The sequence below is a fragment of the Canis lupus genome, chromosome 6, assembly GCF_048164855.1.
Source record: "Canis lupus baileyi chromosome 6, mCanLup2.hap1, whole genome shotgun sequence".
Classification (NCBI taxonomy): Eukaryota; Metazoa; Chordata; class Mammalia; order Carnivora; family Canidae; genus Canis; species Canis lupus.
This window is the reverse complement of record NC_132843.1, coordinates 48,373,689-48,390,334: the sequence shown is the minus strand read 5'-3', so window position 1 is coordinate 48,390,334 and position 16,646 is coordinate 48,373,689. Positions and strand designations below refer to the sequence as shown.

The following is a 16,646-nucleotide window of genomic DNA, read 5'->3' as shown; positions in this document are numbered from 1 at the left end:
TTTCCCCCCAGTGGAGCAACCTCCAGAGGAGGACTTAGTTGTTCACATTCTCCTTCTCTTGTTTTTTTCCTTTTTATCCTGTATCTCAATCCATTTTTCCTGTGCATGCACACACACGCACACACACACACACACACACACACACAGAGGCAACCATTCTATTGGGTTTAGTATATCTTTTTGTTTATATGTTTCCTTCAAAATATGTATATATATATATGTATTTCTAATATGTATAATGGTATCATAGGGAATTTAAATTCCCACTCTGCACAGGGATCCACAGATTTGGTACTTAGTAGTTGTAAACACTTAGATTAGCTAAGAGGTTTTATTTTTCAAACTAGCCAGTACTTTCTGGTCTTTGCTCTGAAAAGCATCTATTTTGCAGGAGTCAGGAGTTTGTCTTTGAGCCCAATTCTGAGCTTCCTAGTATTTACCATAATGCCTGGAACGTGGTTGATGATACATTCAGCCTGAGGGAGTCAGGAGACGGAGGTAAAAATATTCAGACAGCCTCAGCAAACGGTGATCATTGATCTATTCAGTCAGATTCTGACTGAGCTTTTCAACTATTTCCTTGGGCCACTCTCCTAAATCTAGAAGCTAAAGAGATTTCTCAAGTGATACAGTATAATAATGTTTTCCTGAACTGCCAGTTCCACTGGAGAGTCATCTCAATTGAAGGAGAGTCGGGTCCACTTCATCTCTAGATTCAACATATTCCTATTTCTGCAATTTCCTATAATGAGTCTTAAGTTGAACCAGATGAAACTGCAATTATACTAATACATAATTGGCCAGCTGTTAAAATGGGAGCCAGCACAGCTCCCAAAAAGGCAGGAAAAAACTCCTCTTGAAAAAATTTTCCATTTCAAACATGATTACCATTTTGGTTGTAATTTTGTATGGTAATTTCACAAATGGAGTTTCGTACCAGCAAGGAAATGAACATCTGCAATTAATTATGCCATGTAAAGCAGGTTGGCCTGTTGCAAGACAGAAGTTGAACCTTTAACCCTTTGATAGCTTGACAATTTCCCAGGGATGAGCAGCTATTTAGCATTAATTTTCTCAGTTTCCCAATTCAGTGGCAGGTCATTATATTGGAAAGTGTATGGTACCCCCACAGTAGGGTTGCTACGGAGTCAGACAGACCTGGTTTCTGTCCGAGCATTCTAGCTTTGTGACCACTGAACACCATACAAACAATACCATTAGCTCTTCTTCATCTGTTTTCCTGTCTTTTGATGGGAATGAATATACCTAACTTATAGTCTTATAAAAAGTACCAAAGTTAACTCATGTGAAGTGCCTGGCTTAATGCTTGGCATAAAGTTAGTACTCAATAAGTGTAAATTCCTTTTTTTATTCCCTTCATAAAGATACTGAAATGTATCAAAAAATGAATTTGAATACTGAGAACAGGTGGAGTGATTGTAGAGCTGTTATGGTTTGGGCTTCTTGCTCCTGCATCTAGAGTACATAAAACCCCATGGGCCACATCCAGCAGGCCACCTGTTTTTGTAACATCTGCAAACCAAAAATTATTTTTACATTTCTAAATAGTTGAACAAATCAAAAGAATAATATTTTGTGACCCATGAAAATTATATGAAATTCAGATTTCTTTGCTCATGAAGTTATATGGGAACACAGCCATGCTTGCTCATTTATGTATTATTTATGGCTGTTTTCATGCTACAGTGGCAGAGTTGAAAAGTTGTGACAACAGAGCCCGTAGGCAAAGTCTAAAATATTTATTATATGGTTCCTCAAAGAAAAAGTTTGCCAACTCCTGATCTAGAGTTTTCTGTTGCACTCTCCCTTGTCCCTTGGGGATGGGCACAATATGGATCCAATGGTAGATAATAATGCAAAGTGTGGACCACTTTAAAAAATACCTTAATGTAAGGCACTTTGAAATTTCTTACTTCACTTCTTCAAGGAGAAAATAAAAATGACTTCTTCCTCACTCCCTGACTTCACTTCCACCAATGACCCCCACCCCTAAGGAGAGAAAAAATAGAAGGACACACCTCTTGCTCAATGGCCCTTCTTTATCAATCAATCACAGGAACTGGACCCCCTCCCCCCGTGCTTTTTTGTGTGGGCACCATCTTACAATGGGTAAACTGCCCTCGTGGTGTAGCATGCACCTTGAGTACCCCTTTAACTTCCATCTGACTAACCTCTTCTCTCCCAGGCTTGCATTTGTGTGACAACAGCAGGGAAGCTGAAGGGAAGGACACTATCATTCAGTTAGGGCCTTTTTGTTTTTTTAAGATTTTATTTATTTATTCATGAGAGACACAGAGAGAGAGGCAGAGACACAGGCAGAGGGAGAAGCAGGCTCCATGGGACTCGATCCCAGGTCTCCAGGATCACTCCCTGGGCTAAAGGCAGGTGCTAAACCGCTGGGCCACCGAGGTGTCCCCAGTTAGGGCCTTTTGACACTAGAGTGGGTTTTTATTTTTTTGTAAAGAAATTGTTAGAAAATATTTCCTTTCAAAAGTGCTGTTGTCTTAAGAGGACCAGGGAAAACTTAAGAGGGAACTTTCCAGGATACATTTCTATTCTCTGTGACTATGGAAAGAGGTATTATCAATCAGGTATTCATTTCTTAAGGATATTCAAACAAATATTTATTGGGAGCATTCTATGCTCAAAGTACGATGGTATTTACATTTTATTTTCTATGGAATGGACTACATGGCCTACCTTGTACATGAGACTGAGCCTGGTGCCATCCTGCTATGAGGGGTGTTTACAAATGAGGGCTCACTGAGGCACCCTGGCCAAGGGAGCAGCCCCACTCCTAGTCCCTCTTACCCACCACCTCATCCTTGAGGAGGAAGCATGGTGTGGAGGACCTGGGCTTAAGCCCAAACACCAAACCAAATATTTTCCTGCATTGTAAGATATGAGTAGGAACGCTCTTCACTCTTTAGATGTAAAATGCTATAGAAATACTAGCTGATATTATCATAATAGATTTCTCACAAAGGTTTGATTTCTTAGAACACTTTGGTATGTACCAGTTAGAGTAAGATATACCGAATAATAGAATAAAAAAGCAGTCTATTCAAAGTCATGCATTTGAATATGTATGTAAAATACCTGTGAAAAACAGTTCATTTTTCCAATTTTTTTCCCAAGTTGACATAAAATATAGCTTTTCTAGTTGAAATAGTTTTATTTAAAGGTGCAGTTCATTCATTTGTAATCCATCTAATTGTGAAAAATAAAGAGTATAATTCTATTGGGCAAATATTTAAAAACAAAAACCAAAAAAGTTAAATGCTAAGTATGTATAAGTCCCACTTCACATGCTGAGAAATTGAAGAAAATGATTGATAGATTTTTTTTTTCATGATCAACTAACAGGGTATCAAATGGTTATTTTCCTGTTGTCTTGGGATTTCAGCTAATGCTCATTCCCAAGAGATATACTGAAATATCCTCAGAATTACTACAAGGTGGTCAGATGAGTCCCATGATGACCCTTCTGCCATTGTCAATCCCCAGCAAAAAGAGGACAACTAGCAATTCTAAAGTAATTGCAAAGAAAGATCAAGGAACACAGCTGTGGGACTAAGGGGAATGTTGGGGTGATTCAACTGCCTTCTCTGGGTGGAAAGTGGAGCTTGAAGGGAGAGCTCCCCCTACTCCAGGCCAATTGAGGACAGCTTCAGGAGAACCAACTCCAGGAGAACCTGCTCCAAAAGAGCCAAAAGTGGGGAACCTTGCTCATGATGACCAGTACTTGCTTCCCCATGGAGAATTCTGAAGACAGCAGGCTGGACTACATTATGACTCTAGTGGTCCTGGGCATTTGCTTCACAGGTCTCTCCCACCATAATACTATCAATATTACATATTACTTTTGATATGACTTTAAATATTTCAATATTTTTCTCCTGTTTTAGAAAAAAGTCAATAGATTTTCATGGTTTCTGAAATTTTTATTTTTTTTCTGATGTGAGAACAAATGAAAACATTTCTCATGACACTATACTTACATTTTTTCCCCTCCTGATTTTAAGAACAATTAAAGCATTTGCATAGGACCCTGAAAGTACTATAAGCCCAAGGCACTGTGCCTTCCATGCCTAATGGACGCCTTCCTCCCTTGCTGGAGGGACCCATGATAGTAGGGAGAGACTGCATTCACACTGACACTGTTCCATGTGGTAAGCCTGCGTGAATGTCCTGTGAGACATAGTAAGTATCTTAGTAGAAGGTGTGCTATGGGAGCTGGCCCAAGAGGCCATGCTCTTGGTACAAGGTGATGCAGTAAGAGGCCATGTTTGGAGACAAAGGTAGAAGATTATACCATTCCTGGTTTATAGTTAAGCTTAGCTCAACCAGCTATAGTTACCAAGTGTGTCATTGGAAAAACTTGAAATGAGTCCCTAGTCAGATCTTTCTACTTCTTATCTAGGACATTTAAACATTGTCACAATTCTAAATTTTGACTTTAGATTTATGTTACTACATTGAGGCTTTTCATGAACTCTGAGAAAGAAAGAATGAGGAAGTATTTTATGTGCTGATTTGGAAAGATCTTCAAGAAATAATATTAAGTGAAAAAACAAAGAACAGAATAATATATGCTTCCATGTGTGTTTAAGAAAAAAGGAAAGGAAAGAACACACATGCATCCAAGGTGAAGAGGAGACAAAAGCCACCTGCTTTCCTTCCCTCTCCTCCCCTCCCGGCTTCAGGGTCTACTTACCTCCTAGTCTAGGACTCTTTCTGGTGTCCCCTTTCATAGTAAAACATCTCCTCCTTTACCCTATCTGGTCAGATGCAGTAACAGCTCTCAATTATTGCTAGTATCTGAAGACAGTATTGTTATTATCCCATTTAATAAATTCTGAGGCACAGTGATGAACACAGGATTTAAGCCTACACATTTTCACTTAAGCCCAGGCTCTTTTAAGTCTAGCATGGTACTACTCATAGATATTAAGTTAACACTCAAAACCTATATACTAAAATTATATGATAGGTGCTACAGGCTGCAGGGAAGATAACACGGTACTAAGAGAGAGAATAAAACAAAAGACACTACTTCACTAGTGGAGGCAGTAGGGTAGAGTTGAGGCAAGGCTTGTGAAAAGGCAGCATTTGAGCTGACACTTCTGGGAGGATGGCTGCTAGAGAGGCTGGGATCTGGCGCCAGCATATCCTGGGCCTGTACAGAATCTCCTGAGTGGGGAGAGTGCTCAGTGCAGCCAGAATGGGTCTGACTAGAACTGCCATGGCTGGGTCACAGCAGCAGAGGAAAAAGAAAGGCATGGGGCCAGCCTGGAAAGGTGATAGGGGCCCATCCAGGGCCAAGTGGGCCAGGTAGGCCTGTTGGGCCAGATGAAGGAGCTCAGCTACTTTTGGAGCATCAGGAAGCCCATGAAGAAAGTGTTATGCTCTAATTCAGGTTTTACGAAGATCACCCTATCACATGACTGCAGGATTTGAGATAGGAAGGTGGACAGAAGAATGGACGATGGTAGAAGCTAAGAAGTTAGTAGTTTATTGCAGAAGGTCTGGTGAGAGGGGATGGAGGCTTGAACTTAGACACTGTAGTGGGAATGGGAAGAAGTGGCCAGATTTCAGGTATATTTTAGAGGTAAAATCAACAAGACTTGACAGCAGGTGGGATGTGGGTGATGGGAGAGGAGAATGTGTCCAAAGGCATTCCTGGCATTGTGTGTACCAAATGGACTCAGTTAGCCATACACTATCCTTCCTGGATTAAGAATGATCAGTCTCTGCCCATCCTTACCACCAGCATAAACACAACCTCAGGGCAGATGACTGGATTTCCTGTTCAGCAGAAAGAGTACACAGTGCTGTGCTAATATCACCACACTATGGGATAAGTAGACTCTGTTGGTCAGTGAGGATTTCTTCCTTACTTATAATATTTTCTGTGGGTAAATAGATTTATAACCAGCTTAGAAGTGAACCAGTTGAACATAACCTATGTATAAGTTAGAATTAGCTGTATAAAGAAACACATAGAAGCTTTACATCTAATTTGTGTTTCCTAGGCCTGTCAGAGAGTTTTCCATGCCAAGAGGAGCAAACACTTTTTGTTACTGTACAAAAGCAAACGTGATTGTCACTGGAGGTAAGGGGGCAGTTCATGCTGTACAAAGGTTTTCTACTTCACAAACAGTGTTCTCCTTGATTAATATAGTGATATGGTGGCTAACAGAGTTTTACTCCTAGGGAAAACTTTTTAGAGAATTAAAAAATTCCTATAAAGTTAAATCTGTCAGTCTTTTTCTTTGTGCCTTCTGGATTTGATGGCACACTTAGAAAGTTCTTCCCTGGCCCCAGAATGTTATAAATTCTTCTGTATCTTACTTTTTTTATTGCTTTGTTTATAGTTTATCTTTAGATATTAATCTCTCTACAAGTTATTTCAACATGTGAGAGCATGAGATCCTAGCCTGGGGCCACTGTATGGGCTTTAAAGGAGTCTTGGAGGCTCTAGAAGCCTAATGACACTTCCATGTCTATGTGCATTTTTCTGCAGAGATGGCCCTAAATTTTATCTAATCCTCAATGGGATCTATGGCCAAAAAGGTCAAGGGCCAATGTTTTAGAGTTAGCAGAGGAGAAGCCAGGGAGAGAGCCTTGAAGCAGGTTACCATTTAAGGGTTACATAGGGTGGAACATAAGACAGGTCATCTGTGGAGAGTATGATGTAAGAAGCTCAAAGGGGAAATTAATGGGAAATATCAGTTAGGGTGACAAAATATGAGAGACACCTAACTCTGGGAAACAAACAAGGGGTAGTGGAAAGGGAGGTGGGCGGGGGGTTGGGGTGACTGGGTGACGGGCATTGAGAGGGGCACTTAACTGGATGAGCACTGAGTGTTATACTATATGTTGGCAAATAGAACTCCAAAAAAAGAATATACAAAAGAAGAAGAAGAAGAAGAAGAAGCAGCAGCTTGAAGGGGGAGGGAGAATGGAAATGTTCCTTGAGCCTCAGACTTGTCATCTATAATCCTGGGGTGCTAATAGAGCAGGATGGCTTTGAGCATGGACTCTGGAATCAGACTGTCTGGGTACAAATCCTGGTTGTCTTTCTAGCAAGTTGTGTGGCCTTGGACAGGTCACTTAATTCCTTTAAGCTTCAATCTACTCTACAGTGGGACTTATAATAGTACCTACTCAAATATTATTATGAGTTAAACAAATTTGAATAAAGTACTTAACGCATAATACGTGTTCAATACAAATTTACTAATAATAATATTAACGATAACAAAAACAAACATACTTCATATGGTGGTGCTTAAGATTAATTGAAATAATGTATGCCTGGCACATAGTAGATTTTCAGTAAATATTAATTCAATCCATCTGCAACACATAGGCAAAGTCATTTTGACAAATGTGTGGAGGTTTTGTTGGAATACAATGAAATTGGAAGTTCCAGTTGGGAGGCTGTTCTAGAAGTCGTGAGGAGGAGGCAAGGGTCTGAATTATTGTAGGTGCAATGGAAAAACAAAAGAAAGAGCCAATCTCATGGGAAATAAATTAATCATAAAACCTGAAGCTAGAATGACATTGGAATTAATAAGAGGGATCATCCAGCTCCCTTGCAAAACACAGTAGTCAGGGACACCAACCCCCTTCCTCCAACAGTAGAAAATCAATGTATAACTTTGAACTCCCACAAAACTTAACTACTGATAGCCTCCTATTGACTGGAAGTCTTACAGATAACATAAACGTTTTTTAAAAAGATTTTATTTATTTATTCATGAGAGACACAGAGAGAGAGAGAGAGAGAGAGAGAGAGAGGCAGAGACACAGGCAGAGGGAGAAGCAGGCTCCATGCAGGGAGCCCGATGTGGGACTCGATACCGGGACTCCAGGATCACACCCTGGGCTGAAGACTGCGCTAAACCGCTGAGTCACCCAGACTGCCGCTTTTTTTTTTTTTTTTAAAGATCTTATTTATTCATGAGAGACACAGAGAGAGAGAAAGGCAGAGACATAGGCAGAGAGAGAAGCATAGATAACATAAACTTGATTATGTTAACACAACGTATTTTATATATTCTATATATTATACACTATATTCTTATAGTAAAGTAAGCTAGAGAGAAGAAAATGTTAAGAAAGTCATAAGGAAGAAAAATACACATTTACAGTTCTGAAGTGTATTTATCAAAAATTAGTTTGTGTACAAGTGGATCTAAGTAGTTCAAACCCATGTTGTTCAAGGGTCAACTGTGTAAAAATAGTTATACTCTCACTTCACACCTGGATAATCTCCCCTGAGGACATAAAGCTAAAAATTTTTCCAGTAAAGTATGCATTTGAAGTTCATATTGAAATTTGTTCAGCTTTGGGCCTTCCACAACACTTACTTAAAGCCAGCATATGGTTGGAATATTATTTTTAAGAAATTACATAGTAATCTACTGGAAAGCGAAACAAGTAAAAACAATGCGCTAAAAGTTAGAAGACGTGGCTTTAGTCACAGCCTGGCCACTAATCAACTGTATGGTTTTCAACAGTCACGTAATTTCTCTTGTTGCTCACTTTCCTTATCTAGTAAAATGAAGAAGTTGGATCTCATACATTTCTTTTTTTTTTTTAAGATTTTATTTATTTATTCATGAGAGACCCACAGAGAGAGGCAGAGACACAGGCAGAGGGAGAAGCAGGCTCCTTGCAGGGAGCCTGACATGGGACTCAATCCTGGGATTCCAGGATCACACCCTGGGCTGAAGGCAGTGCTAAAACCACTGAACCACCCCGGCTGCCCTGGATCTCATAAATTTCAAGATCCCCCTTGACCTTAAAGTATCCCAATTTTGTTGTTTAAAGAAATTCCTGTTCTTTGGGAGATAAATTAAAATATCTTTTGGAAAATTTGGAATCCCGTTTGCCAATTAGATGTTACTCAATATATAGTCAGAGCTTTGTGTACTCAGAAAAATGAGGCATTAATAGTCCAAAGACTTCTAAATTTCAAGTAAAGACATCAAGGAAAGAAAGCAAGGCATTTGAGTTAGAAGTCTGCAGAGTAGTATGTAGGAGTCATGGCTTGGACTGGGAGCAAGTTTCCTGGTGTCTGGTAGTGATGGTTCTAAGAACGAACAGGGATCCACATCTGTAAGCTGTGCTATTTGAGATTATCTTTTAAAGAGCTCCACACTGAGGTCTAAAACACATAAGGAAACAAATACTAAAATTACATCTTTTCAGAAAAAGAAATGGTGTGCTTGTATTACAATTTCTTGATACCCATTGCCCTTTGCGGAGTTGATGACTGTCATGGCTTATTCCTTGTGAGAGAAAAGGCCTGGACCACTCTTCAGGAGGAGGTGGGGTTGCTCCAGGAATGAGGGAAAGAGCATAGTGGTTGTGAGAGAGGAAACAGCAAACCTGCCCTAGAATCGAATTGCAATGGATGCTGCCCCCAGCAGGGCAGGTCTTCAGTTCTGTGAAAATAGTGGCCTTCTATCTTCCTTCAACTCAAACCCTCCACAGGAAACCCTCTGAAAAAGCAAAAGGGCACAGTTAAAGTGACATCTGATTTCTAAAATCTGAAGACAAGTTGTGACATTAATCCCAACCAAGTCCTCTGAATAGCCCTTTGTTCTCACACATTAATAATGCAAAACATAAGAATTGACTGGCTTCCATATATTTTGTAATCGTAAGCATTTTAATCATTTCTGAGAAAAAAACATGTCTATGGTAAAGTTCTGGGACTCAAACCATTTTAGTGTGTATAGATTAAGATATTTGACCCTCATCAACCTCAGTGGTCATTATAGTGTAAGCTAGCCAGCTACAGCTTGAAATTTTATTTTTCTAGCTCTCTTACAAAACAAAACATTTGCAGTATGACTAACAAGCAACTAATACTTTTTCAAGATGCAAAAAGTATTAAATTGTCACAGTTACAGAGCCTCTATTAGTAGAAAATGCAATTCTTCAGTGACTAAAAACACGTTTTCCTCAGGAGAATACTCTTGTTGATTAGTGACTCAGCCAAGCCCATTGCTAAATGTACTGTATGTACCAGCTGATGACTCAAAATATACTATGAAAGCAACTTTGTTAGGCGTAGTTGAATGTGTGAAATATGCAGGGACATTTGATGAGCTTGAAAACACAGAAGTTCTTGCAGGGTGGGTAGAAAAAGCCAAACCAGGACAAGGTACTTACAAAAACAAAACAAAACAAAATTGCAAATTTCCTGAGCCTTATTTTGGTAACCATCAAGAATTTGTTTTTCAGTCATAGTTGTCTCTATTGGGCATTTTAAGAGTTAAACCCGTACTTTGGAAGGTCCAGTGTATACAAACAATTCTCTGCCACCCAAGATGACTTGGGAGCTCTGCATACATCTGTTAATGTTTTATTCAACAAATATTTTTTGCACAACTGCTACAGATGAGGTATCATGAATTTTAGAGATCAGGTTGTATTTTAACCTTCAAGAATTCAAAATTTAATGGTACAAATAAGACATGCCAATACACAGCTACAATAAAACATGGAGCATGAGTCAACAGATTCATAATCATAATACTAACAATACAGATAAAATATTATAGGTATTTAGAGCTTAGTGTCACGTCCCTTTCTGATCATTCTGGCTCCAAAAAGCCACCACCCAGACTATATGAGGATTCCATTGTTATCAATGGAAAATAAGGAGCACTGGACAACCTCTGGTCACAGACAAGAGGAACCCTCTGTAAAACTGGTTTCCTTCATAATGCACACTGGACAAAACTCTTTGCCGCATTTCTCAAGTGGCAGTCTTCTATTGTATCCTTCTTCCTGTGGCATGCAAGTCACAGGTTTTCTTCTGGGGATAGCCTAACTTCATCTTCCAGGAGTGATAAGGTCCATTTCAGGAGACAATCTGGCCAACCACCCATGGGCTGGAAGCTCTGGTTCTGAACATACTGGAGTAAGGTAAGACCTCTCAGTCATTGCCAATGGAAAGCAAATACAGGCAAGATACTGCATTATCAGAATTCTTCAGTATGAATCATGTAACTGATAATCTGGAGTTTCTCTCATGACCTTTATAATTCCAGAGTAACCTCGCCCCCCACAGCACACAATCATAAAACTTTAGAGTTGGAAGGAATCTTGGGAGATCAAAATTTTACAGATAAGGAAATTGAGACTCCAGGAAAGAGAATATTTGCCTCAACTCATCATGTGACTAGTGAGCTAGGAGAACTGAGCTCCAGTCTTTTCTCTTTGTTCCCAGCCTGTTGCTCTTCCCCGGGACACCCCGCGCCCCCCCCCCCGCCCCGCCCAGACCCCCAGGACCACTGTAATCTGGTTCACACAGTCTCTCTCACCCTTGCTTTTCTCTCTGCACTGAGCCAGCTCATCTCATCAAGAGTGAGGCATTTGGATCCACTGACTCACCAGCTGGGATAAGGAAAGAAAATCCTATCTTTATATGTGGCCTTATCTAAATCCTGGTTAAAAAAAAGAGAGAGAGAGAGCAAAAGAGAGAAACTAAAATAAATGGAAAATAACAAAGCAATAAGGAATTAACTCCTTATAAACCATAGTATATCATGTATAGTATTAAGTCCTACCTTCAGATTTGAAATATTGTCTGTGACTACTTACTTTCCCTCTGTATCTTTTATGCTTGTCTTAGTGCTACCACTAGATTACAAATGCATGAGAGCAGGACCCATGTTTCACACATCTTTTTATCAGTTCCTCTCTCTCTCTCCCCCAGACATTTTATAAAATGTGTTGCAAATGGCAGGGACTTTGAAGAAGAAGAGCAGAGTAGGAATAGTCAGCTCGAGGTCCAGGAACTGCTCAGATTATCCATGGATGACTCCATTTTATCTCACAATAAGGGTATGACATGAGCTCCAGTCATCCCCATCATATATACAGATAAGGAAACCCAAACACAGAGGGATGAGGTCACTTACTTAAAGCCATAAGGCTAATGAGTGACAGAGCCAGGTTTTAAATCAAGGTAGACTTTCCCAAAATAAGGATTTTTAAAGCACTTCATGAGTTACTCTATTAGCCAACTTATTTACTTAACAAACATGTACTAAGCACTTACTATTTGTCAATCACTGCTGTAGATAAGAAATATAAAGCTCACCAGATAGTGGGCAATCAGATAATTATGCAAACAACTATAATTGAATAGAGTTCAGGCTATAAACAAAATCTGAAGAAAACACTCTCAGAATGGGAAGAAGCCTTAACCCCACCTGAGGCTGGGGACAGTGATCAGGGACAGCATTAGGAAGGAAATGCTGGAACTAAGTCTGGAATAGTATAAGTTTTGGTCTTCTGAAAAAGACTTTCAGTAGGGTCACTATCTAGAATTGTTTTGTACCTTCAACATCTAGCAAAATGCCAAGTCTACAGTAATTTCTCAAGATATTTTTCTTCTTGTTAGTAAGGATAACATAGAAGTTTTAAATTTAAGAAAATATCTTGAGAGAGAGAAAGAAAGAAAGAAAGAAAGAAAGAAAGAAAGAAAGAAAGAGAAAGAAAAAAAAAAATCCCACTTACTCACTGACAATAGTTCTTAAAATATCTTGGTTGTCTTGGTTAGCTTAGATTGCCATAACAAAATACCACAGGCTGGAGGGTTTAAATAACAGAAATTTATTTTCTTACAGTTTTAGAGGTTGGAAGTCCAAGATCAAAGTGCCAGCATGGTCAGTGTCCAGTGAGAGCTCTCTAGCGGGCCTGCAGATGGCTGTTTTCTCACTATATCCCCCCAGGGAGAGAGTGAGCAAGTTCTCTGGTCTCTTCTTATAAGTACACTAATCTCATCATTAGAGCACAACTCTCATAACTTCATTTAACTCTAATTATCTTCCAAAGGCCTCATTCCAAATACAATCACATTAGGGGTCAGAGCTTCAACATACGAATTTTGGGGAAACAATTCAATCCATACCAATTGTCAGAGAAGTGGAAAGTAAGAGAGAGACATGCCCTGAGATTTTTCAGCCTGCTTCTACTAAGACTCCAGGCCCTGAGGATCTCTGGAATGAAACAGCTGACCTTTATTAAGGAGTCAGGTAAACATTCAACAAAGATTTGTTTTTGTTTGGGTACATGTTTTCCCACTATTGTGCCACTAGATAGTTAAACCTCTGAGCTAGGATTCAGCATCCCAAGTTGTGAACTTTCAATAAATATCTAAACTCCTACTGTGGGTTACACACTTGAGATAGCATAATAAAAAAGAAGTTCTGCTTTTAAGTGGGTAGTACAGAAAATTGAATAATTATAAAAGATGCCAGGGACAGGGGGCACATAGGCAGTGGCACTTGGTTTTAAAGAATATGAAGACAGTCTGAAATATTCTTGGAGGTACAGTCAGGTTACAATTTAAAGAATGGATTGGAATACTCAAAGAGGAGAAATAAAAAGGTATGACCATTTTAGGAAGCAATCTAACAATATGAGAATTTATCCTCAGTGTGTATGTCCAAAAGATTAAAAAACCCACAAATAACTATTTATTGCAGTGTTGCTAAATAAAGTGAAAAACTAGAATTAGCAAGAACATTTATCGATAGACAAATGGTAGGAAATTTTGATGTAGCAACCAAAATGATAATTATGAAGGTGTGGGCCTGTGGTCCTCCAAAATTCCAAAAAAAATGGTGGGCATGTATATTAATTATATTTTATTATTTTAATTATATTGGATATTGAAAATTTGTATTTTAAAAATGGTACAAATTTCTAGTTAGAAGACAAGTTCTAGGGAATGTAATGTACACATAGTATTTATAATTGAAAGTTATGAAGAGAGCAAATATTACAAGTTCTCATGATAAGAAAAAAGATAACCCTGAGGTGATGCATGTGTTACCTAACCTTACTGTAGTAATCACCTCACAATATATACTTATACCCTCCTCGTGCAGGGGCCATGCTAATCTTCTTTGTATCATTTCAATTTTAGTGTATGTGCTGCTTGCTGAAGCGAGCACTACACTTATATCAAATAATCATGTTGCACACCTTAAACTCACACAATGTTGTATATCAATTATATCTCAATAAAACTGGATAAAACCCAAAGGGACTTGCCTTGCAATCTCCACATAGGACAACAAAGTGACAAACCCATTCTATAAAATTTTGGTTTGATCTGTCTCTCTCTGCTCAAAATAGCATGCTGCGATTTCTTGGTAAAAATACCTTCTAAGGGGTACCTGGGTGGCTCAGTCAGTTAAGCATCTGACTGGTTCAGGTCATAATTCCAGAGTCCTGGGATCCAGCGCTGTCTGGGCTCTGCTCAGCAGGGAATCTACTTCTCCCTCTTCATCTGCTGCTCCCTCTACTTGTGCTCTCTCTCTCTCTGTCAAATAAATAAATGAAATCTTAAAAAAAAAACCTTTTAAGAACAATGATTTTGTATTTTAGCAACATTTATAATATATTTTAATGCGTATATCAAAAATAAAAGTTAGTGATAGTGATTTTGTTGTTGTTGAGAAATGGTAATCTAAATACCTACTGAAAATATTCGAAGTATTTAAATATGAATGGAAAAGTGTTTTTTTTAACTCTGACAATAAAAAGTTTATTTGTAAGAAAGAGGAAAAGGGGGAAGTTAACAGCGATTACCTATAGGGAGTGGAAGTAGGAATTCTGAGGGGAAAGAAGACATTTTTGACAAAAATTATACCCTTCTATATTGTTTAAACATTTTACTGTGTACCCATATGATTTTAACAATTAAAAAATAGTATGTGTGTTATGACAGTAACTACATGTAAATTATACATGCTTATGGGTACGTGCTAGAAGGAAAGATGGAGACAGGGAAACAGTTGATTTGTTATAATGGTAGAGATTATGTGCAATTTTCCTCTTCCTCTGAGTGTGAAAACAAAAGAACAGCTGTCTAAGATACTTTGAGAAGTAAATAAAGTATAAATAATACATTAATGCATGAATGAGTGGGAAATACTGAATCAAGAAATGGACTCATAAAATATTTATAAAAATTCACATTTGTGTGTGTAAATACAATTATTCCCAAACAGCCTTGACAAGAGGAAGCGGCTCCAAAGCAAGGCTAGCCTCTTCATAATCACAGAGGGCATCCTGGAAGAAGCTGTAGTTTGATATTAGAAGAGTGATAAGGATATGAGGGAGTGAAAGGAACTCTAAACTTTGACCAGCTGCTCCCTGAGAAAACGAATAATCCCCCCATGTCCTCCTTTTCAGGAGATGACAAGGTGCTCCGGCTGTGGCATCCCAACATCAGCACCAAGCCAGTGGGGAAACTAGTAGGGCACATGTTCAGCATCATGGAGATAGTGATGAATGAGAAAGATCAACACGTCATCAGCCTTTCCTCTTCAAAGGTAACAGAAAACAACATAAACGAAACCAACCACTTTTTCCCTAAAATGAACTATTGAAAAATCTAGAACATATACAGTCTTTGACTGAAATAGCTGCTAGTCACTGAGAAAAATATTGTCAGTGTGGAGAAGGAAATGATGAGCTTGGTCCTGTTCCGTTTCTGCTGACGAGGGCGCATGAAAGAGCACATTGGAAGACAAGCGTTAAGGAAGGCAGCACTGGGAAGAGAGCCAATACCGCCCTCCCATTGCAGACAGGACATTTTCTGCAAAGACAGAGAGCGTGAGGCATCTGGCATAGTGGATGTCATTAACAGTGTTTTAAATGTCCTACCAATGAATTCAGATAAGAAAAAATGAGTTACAAATATTAGATACTAAGAGATTAAATCATTATATTTGCAAATAATGTGATTGTATCCTTGAAAAATTTTTAAAAATCAGCTTAAATTTTTAAAATTGAAGTACAGTTGACACAAAATCAGCTTGAAATTTTAAAAGCAGATAAGTTAGTAAGGAAGCTTGTGACAATAGCAATTTCTAAAAAATACGTTTCTACATAAGAGCAGTACATAAGAGCAGTAACCACAATGGTCAAAGAGATAGCATTCAAAGAGCAAAAAAAAGTGAAATACCTAGAAATAACCTTACTATGCAATATTCATTATTAATATTAAGATAACTATGGAGTTTTCCTGAGGTATTTTTATTTAAGAACATGAACAGAGGGATATGCTGTGTTTCTGCACGGGACTATGGTTCTAAGCTATTTTTAATGCTATATATGGTTATTTAAGCATCTGTTTGCCAAGTTTAGAGTTCATGTAAAAATACTGATATACAAGAATATCTTAGAAGCTTTGGAAAATATCATTATAAGCTGACCTTTTTCCCCCTGTCAGATAGTAACACATATTCTAAAGCTGCAATAAATAAAACAAAGCAGTAGTTGATGCAGAACTAGTTAGTCACATCCATGAGAAGAGGCAAAAATTAGTTCATGTGTGTATGGGAGTTTGTATATAATAAAAGTAGCACTCCGAATCTGTGAGTAAGTATAGTTCATTCATTAAATGTTGGGAAAAGTGATTAATCATATAAGGAAAAAATATGTAATCAGATGATCACTTCATAATAAACCACAAAATATATCCCATATATACTAAAGATTGTAAATGTAAAATACTAAAAAAACACATAGAAGTTCTAGAATTTTCCAGAAGAAAATACAGGTGAATATTCATATAG

General features: G+C 38.4%; 1 protein-coding gene and 1 pseudogene across 5 annotated transcripts in view; one reads left to right on the top strand and one right to left on the bottom strand.

The window, feature by feature from the left end:
* WDR64 (WD repeat domain 64) overlaps positions 1 to 16,646 on the top strand; it is a 143,680-nt gene that overhangs the window by 55,066 nt on the left and 71,968 nt on the right. For all 5 annotated transcript variants that reach the window (XR_012032903.1, XM_072830405.1, XM_072830403.1 and 2 more), the window contains 2 exons: positions 6,057 to 6,136; positions 15,259 to 15,398. Coding sequence is in view for 4 of the 5 variants with exons in the window: in XM_072830405.1 (XP_072686506.1) it covers positions 6,057 to 6,136; positions 15,259 to 15,398 (220 nt within the window). In the remaining variant the exon portion in view is untranslated. The remainder of the gene's footprint in view (positions 1 to 6,056; positions 6,137 to 15,258; positions 15,399 to 16,646) is intronic.
* LOC140636096 (U6 spliceosomal RNA) lies at positions 13,899 to 14,012 on the bottom strand (annotated as a pseudogene).